Source organism: Hylobates moloch, unplaced genomic scaffold, assembly GCF_009828535.3.
Source record: "Hylobates moloch isolate HMO894 unplaced genomic scaffold, HMol_V3 SCAFFOLD_4, whole genome shotgun sequence".
NCBI classification, from domain to species: Eukaryota; Metazoa; Chordata; class Mammalia; order Primates; family Hylobatidae; genus Hylobates; species Hylobates moloch.
Genome location: NW_026652279.1, coordinates 12,135,491 through 12,142,433, shown reverse-complemented (window position 1 = coordinate 12,142,433; position 6,943 = coordinate 12,135,491). Strand labels below are relative to the sequence as shown.

Genomic DNA, 6,943 nt, shown 5'->3' with positions numbered 1-6,943 from the left:
TATCCACATTTCAAGAAGTACTGAAAAGTTCTTTAGGCTAAAGAGGGATGATATCGGATGAAAATTCAGGTCTACTAGATGTAATGAAGAAAACCAGAAATGGCAACTTAGAAAGTAAACATTAAACAAATTTTTTTCCTCCTAATTTATTTTTTAAGACAGTTAAGTGAACAGTGTGTTTATATACATGTGTATATATCCATATATATATACATACAGATAGACATATTTTGAAGATATTGCAGGTTTAGTTCCAGACAGCTGCAACAGAGTGAATATCACAATAAAGCAAGTCACACCAATTTTTTGGTTAAGCAAAAAACCAGTTTGTATAAAAGTTATGTTTACTCTATATTGTAGTCTATTAAGTGTACAATAGCATTATGTCTAAAAAAATTGTACTTATCTTAATTAAAAATATTTTATTGGTAAAAATTACTGACACATGAAGTGAACACATACTGTTGGAAAAAAATGACACCAATACACTTGACTAATGCAAGGTTGACACAAACCTTCAATTTGTAGGAAAAAAATGCAATATCTGCAAAGCACAATACAGCAAAATGCAATAAGATAAGATATGCCTGTGAGCCTGTGTATATACACACACATACAATGCTTGTGGGATTATAACATGTGTACATGTGAAATATATGAAAATAACAGTACGAAGGAGAGAGTATGTAAATGAAATTATATAGTTATAAAGCTATTACCCATAACATGAAGTGGAGCAATATTTATACTATGTGAACTATATTAAGGATGCATATTGTAACCCCCAGAGGAACCAAGAATATTCTTAACACACCTACTAGCAACTGTTATTCACATGTTTATCCTTACACGATTTCTCAATGCCAGCCAAGGTCTCAGTTAGAAAAAGCAGGTATAAAAATAATTTGGTCAAGATAAGCACCCTTTTTAATGACCTGGAATGAAACAGGGATAAAATTTAATGCATTTTGTAACACTGAGTGTTACTTTTCATACCTAAACTTTTGGTGAGATCTAACATCTCATAAATCCTTGAATTGGCATGCTTTGTGGTGTTAGCTGTAACCTTCTCCTGGGAGAACCTATGTTACAAATACGGAATTTTCTTCTTGATTTATTTACCTTTACCTTTGATAACTTAGACCAGTGTTGATTTATACCATGCGTATTTTCATATCAAGGCAGAAAAGTTACAAAAATAATTTTTTTAACGTACAATATTTGATGGTATATATTGGTCAATAGAATGGCTATTTAAATTTTTTAACTAAGTATACTGAACAGCAGAGATTCCACTCTGAAGCAGAAAACATACTTTCAAAGCAGTAGTACACCTTCTTATATCATTTGTACAGGATCTAATCCACAAATCTTTCAGAGAGCTCTACAAATGATAGTCCTCAAATCCAGTAATCTGAGTTGGTAACATACCTACACATTGATTAATTTCATGTTCTTACATTATATATATAATTTTATTGTTTTAAAAACACTGTAAAGTGATAATGTGATATTTTTAAGGTAAAAAGACTCATGTGATAGCAACTGATTATTTGTTTGTTCAAAAGGCACTAGCTTCGTGCATTTAATTCTATTTTAACAGGAAAAGGAACATAAAATGTGTGATAATCTTGCAGGTTACTCTGTTAGCAAAGATTATCTTCTGCTAGATAGTTTGCCCTTAAAGATTATATTTCTGGATAAGATTTTGATTTGGAATTAGGGCTGCTGAGGCTTGAGTCAAAATAAAAGGAAGAGAATTATAAAAAGAAGTGTACATTCGCAGTATTTCCATTTTAAAAAGAAAGCAGACTTTAAGAAGAAACTTTGAGCCTTGAGACCACATCCCTGGTTATTAATTATTTAGTTCATTATTTTAAATGGGCTCAATGAACACTCTTTGTACAGGGAATCATTTAAAGATGTATTTGCTCTTCTTGGATTCTAATCACATTTGCCTGATGTCCTAGGCTGGCTTGTCACTTTTGAGCTTTTGGTTGGGCCCCTGTGGTTTCCCAGTCTGTCTTGCCTGGAGTTCATCAGACTGGTTTCTCTTTACTCCCAGCCATCAACGGTGGGTTCACTTCATTCATTCCAAGGCCCAGCCCAGCTCAAGAGACTAAATCTTAGTCCAAAACAGACTCTATTACCCAGATGAGAATTTGAGGGGGCTCAAGGATATCACTAGGTGGATGAATAAGTTAAATGTTGGCATCATTATGGAATAGCCTTAATGTCCAAAAAGGACGAGTGATATAAAGTTGATCCAGGAAAAAGTACTTGGTGTTTGTTCTTACCATCGTTCTAATGAAGTGGATGACAAAAATGGAATATTATGCTAATTAATATCTACAGCTCTTATAAGGAATGATTGCAGCAATAAAATTCAAAGTAAGTTTGTCTAACTTTAAAAAATGTTGCTGTTCAGAATGCAAGAAAACTCTAGGTAGAAAATTTGAGGAATGTTATACTCTCTTAAGAACAAAAGCCAGTTCAAAGGGCAAAGGCAAAATCAAATGGCAGTTAGAGGCCAAGCAGAGAAAAATGATAAAGAAAAACAACAGAAAAATTCCAAGAGTTAGGACTGACCACATATTGAAAATACATCAGCCAAATTGGATATTATGTCCAAATTAGTCACCACACTATCTTCATAAATCTTTCCTCCTCAGAACAAACTCTTGCACAGAGATTCTATTCTAATACTTGGACTTAAATAATTATATCATAGTAATTGGAAAAGTCAGGCAAATGGAAAGGATTTATAAGTCTAGAATTATCAAAGGATAAACTGTAATCAAAGAATAATCCATACTCTCCAAAGTGAGAAATTCAGACAAGGATTTAAGTAGTGGATTGCTCTTGGGACAGAAAATTTAAAAAACTGTTTAGTTGGACATAAGGATACAAGTATATAAAAATGAACACAGAATCTTAGAAAGCCTTCAAAATGAATCTGGAAGCATCTCAGGTTTGTGGGTAGGAATGGATTCTCTGCCTTAGAAAGCACATGAAGAGATTACATGACTTGCAACCTTACAAAGATTCAAATCCATTTTGGAATTTTAAAATATATATATTTCTGTTGAGGAATAATATTGATAATCATGTGGTCAAATCTTAAAATAAAAGTGAAAATAAACTGGGAGGACTAGTAGCTTCAGCCGTGTCCCTGGCTCATTCTCTCCAGGATCTTAATTGTCTTTTCTCTTCTAGATATTTTTGCCTTAAATTTCCTTTATCTCTTGTGTTGTCTCTGCTCATTGCTTAAAGATCACTGTGATTATTGTTGTTCAAATGTCTTTCTGGCCCCACTAATACGTAAAGTTTAGATAATTTGCTTTTCCAAAAGACAATGATTAAATTATTAAGGAAATTAGGTTTCCAAATGCCTGAGGAAGTGACATAAAACACTATAACTATGCATAGAAAACAGACAAATTAAGGGAATTTGGTAATTATATGTATTCTACAACTTTGGCACAAAGGAAAATACTGTCGTCAGTTTTTGATATGCTGTTTTAGTTTATCTAATGATTATTAACTTGTGGGCAATCACGTTAAACACTGAGACAGATGCATAAAATACTGAAATAGAGGCTAGACCCTTGGTTGCGCTGGGGGGAGGGGGTGGTTATAGTTTTGTTAGGAAGATGAGAAAGGTTTACAGAAGAATTAGAATGGAGACTGATCTTATCAAAAGTCCCAAGTAAGATCAGAGAAGGGTAAGATCATCTACAGGTGAGGGAGATCAAGAAGCCTTCAAGGTAGGGGTAGAGATGGAAACATTTCTAGAGTATTGAAAACAGAAGGAAGTCCCTTCAAGGAACAGCCACAATGCAATTAGGTTGGAGTGAAATGTTAGGAACCTTCAAGAAATCTTAAAACTTTGCGGGCCACGGTTTGAAAACAGTGGTATAGAATCTGACCAGTCAAGGTCTTCCTTACCTATCTAAGGAATCTGAAATTTATCTTATTGACAATGAGAGAAACAAAGCTATTTTAGTATGAAAATTGGCTGATGAAGGTAGTTTTTAAGGATTATATAGTGGGAGCAATGTACAAAAAGAAATAAAGTTAGGAAACGAGGTGAAATGGAAAAGGGAATCTGATAATGGACAATTGTCTAGGTAAAGACACTAGAGGAGGCAAGCCACCTTGAGACAAAAAATAAATATTATTTTCCTTGATGAGAAAAATGACAACTTTTAGAAATAGTGGGCTATTCATCACGATGTGTACCCAAGGGTTATGCTTCCTGTTTTTAATCTTCCATTGAAAACAGTATTATCCTTTTTTCTTTTCCTTTTTTTTTTTTTCCTTTCAGACAGGGTCTTGCTCTGTTGCCCAGGCTGAAGTGCAATGGTGCAATCAGGGCTCACTGCTGCTTCAACCTCCTAGGCTCAAGGGATTCTCCCACCTTAACCTCTCACATAGCTAGGATTATACACATATATCCACGCCCAGGTAATTTAAAAAAAAAATTTTTTTTAATTTTTGTAAAAATGGAGTCTCACTATGTTGCCCAGGCTGGTCTGGAACTCCTTGCCTCAAGCAATCCATTTCTTGCCTCAGCCTCCTCAAAGTGCTGGGATTACAGGCGTGAGCCATCATGTCTGGCAAATATCTGTATTATCCTTACCTAAGAATTCAATGACATATCATCTTTGGAATGTTATTCCAAACTCCCTTTGGAATATCTACAGATGATCAAAAAAAACTTGAAATGTTTTCTTGTTGTTTATAAAATATTAGGTGGAAAAAACACTCGCTTTTTAAACTATGAACTACAGGATGAATTTCCAGAGTGTAGCTTTAAAGTTTTCCCTTTCCTTTCTTTTAATCAGAATAGTCTGTGTATATTTTTCAATACATTTTTTTTTTTACATCTTTTAATATTAACCTGAAGTAATGAATGGCATGGATGGAAGAAACTTGGTCCACTTGAAAAGAGTTCATTATTTTTTCCCTATTTTGCAGGATGTCATTTTAAATAAGTGCTAGCCTGGAGAAGGTTTTTATTGTTTTCAACCACAGGCTTTATATTACCTTAAAAAAAAAAAAAAAAAAAACTCTCAGCCGCAAGTTGGATGCTTCTGGCAGCAACACAAATCCAGCACCATCCCAGGAGGGAGTGTATTTGCTTCTTCGCTCATTTTTGTCAGGATAGAGGAATGCTGGACATCCAGAGACAAGGGAGGCTGCAGCTCGCTGCTCCCCAGTCCCACACCTTGGGCCTCCCTTTGGAATACACAGGTAAGTACCTTGCAGTGCTGATTCAAGCAGAGCTCATTGCGAGCAAGCCATGAAAGTCAAGTGCACTGCACCGAAGGTTCATAAGAGGTCTCGTCAACACCTTCAGGGAGCTCAACTTGGCCTGGTTTAGGTCATAAGGTTCTTACTCCTACCCAATAAATTCCTGAAAAGATGCTTTTGTGTTTTATTGTTATTTGTCTCTTTGCATACCACTTTGCAGCATGCTTTTCTATAGGCTATAAAAAATAATAAAACAGCCACTGAATGTTTGTTTTTTTGTTACAAATCCATGGCTAGTTGTTAATCTGTTATTCTTTCACATTGAGAAATTGTAAGGTCTTGTAACAATCTTTGTTGCTGGGCAAGGAAATATCATATAAAGTTTAGTTTTCAATGTCAATGTTTTAAAATAACACAAATGAATAAAATGTTAAGACTTAACATTGGACAGTGAACTGAAAAACTATAGAGATAAAATTTTCCCATAATATGGCAGTAGTTTCTAAATATAAAACTCAATGTTATAAATTTGGGTTCTTAATGAATTTTTTATATCACAAATTCTGTTTCCACTTAGATGTCAGAAACTGAGCTGGAAAAGATAAAAGTAAGAACAGCTGAGCATTTAGAAAATGATAAAAATAACATTTCTTGGTTGAAAGAAGGTAAGTCTTCTTGCTCTTGATTTTCTATTGGCGTGAAAATTTTGCTTTTGTTTATAAGCAAGGAATAGTGTGGGAGAAGGAGGAAAAATGTCCTGACCATTCAAATAGTAGTACTTCTGATTTTCACTCTTTTTTTTTTTTTCAAATTCTCATGTGGCCTAAGTGGTTGTTTGAGGATCTTTATTATTAAAATGCTTCTTGTGGTCCCTGTATTGCAGGAAACATAGATTACTTTGTTGGTAAGACTTAATATGCATTTTCTACTCAGACGTATATTATCTGTGAGGTCTTTGCAGTGCTGTAGATTTTTCTCCTTTATATCCAAGAAGACTAAATACTTTAAGGACAAGTATTTTAAAATAATAATCACAGAAAGGAATGCTTGCTATAGGAAAATATGTCTACAAATAGAATCACCATTCACTGCAATTAGAGAAGCCACCTTCCCAGGGGAGAATGCTGTCGGCCATGGGCACCGCATGCGTAAAATGGTTGCTTGAAATACACACACAAATCAATATGTTCTCCTAATGAGTACAGATTTGCGCACTTCTGAAAATACATCTAAACCTGTGATTATTTACTAGAAGGCATGGTTTTATAATTTTTTGATTTTATGATCACTTTTAATGTCTCATAAAGGTAACATTTGATATTTTATCTAAATAGGCATGCTGTGTCTTTTTCAGCATTTAATGAATCTATTAAATTGCAAAAGGACAGCTCTTACTTAAGTAGTTGACATTCTTAAAAATTGCTTTATAAGGTCATAGGAAACTAATAAATATGTCAAGTTAATTAGACAACACCAAAATAATGATAATAATAATATCAACATTGACAATGTTTATTGACATTTATTGATGATTTTGCTGAATCATCATGACAACCCTGTGAAGCAGTTATTATCCTTAATTTACCAATAAGAAAATCGAGCCTTAAAGCGTTCTAGTAACTTGCCTAAAATTACAAAATTGGAAAGTGCCAGAGCTGAGATTCAGTGCCAGTTTGTGTGATTCTAC

General features: G+C 34.0%; 1 protein-coding gene across 2 annotated transcripts in view; it reads left to right on the top strand.

The window, feature by feature from the left end:
* The first annotated feature begins 5,168 nt into the window (after positions 1-5,168).
* MDFIC2 (MyoD family inhibitor domain containing 2) overlaps positions 5,169-6,943 on the top strand; it is a 120,063-nt gene continuing 118,288 nt past the window's right edge. For both annotated transcript variants that reach the window (XM_032149089.2, XM_032149088.2), the window contains exons 1-2: positions 5,169-5,256; positions 5,834-5,921. In XM_032149089.2, the coding sequence (XP_032004980.1) occupies positions 5,834-5,921 (88 nt within the window). In that variant the 5' untranslated portion in view covers positions 5,169-5,256. The remainder of the gene's footprint in view (positions 5,257-5,833; positions 5,922-6,943) is intronic.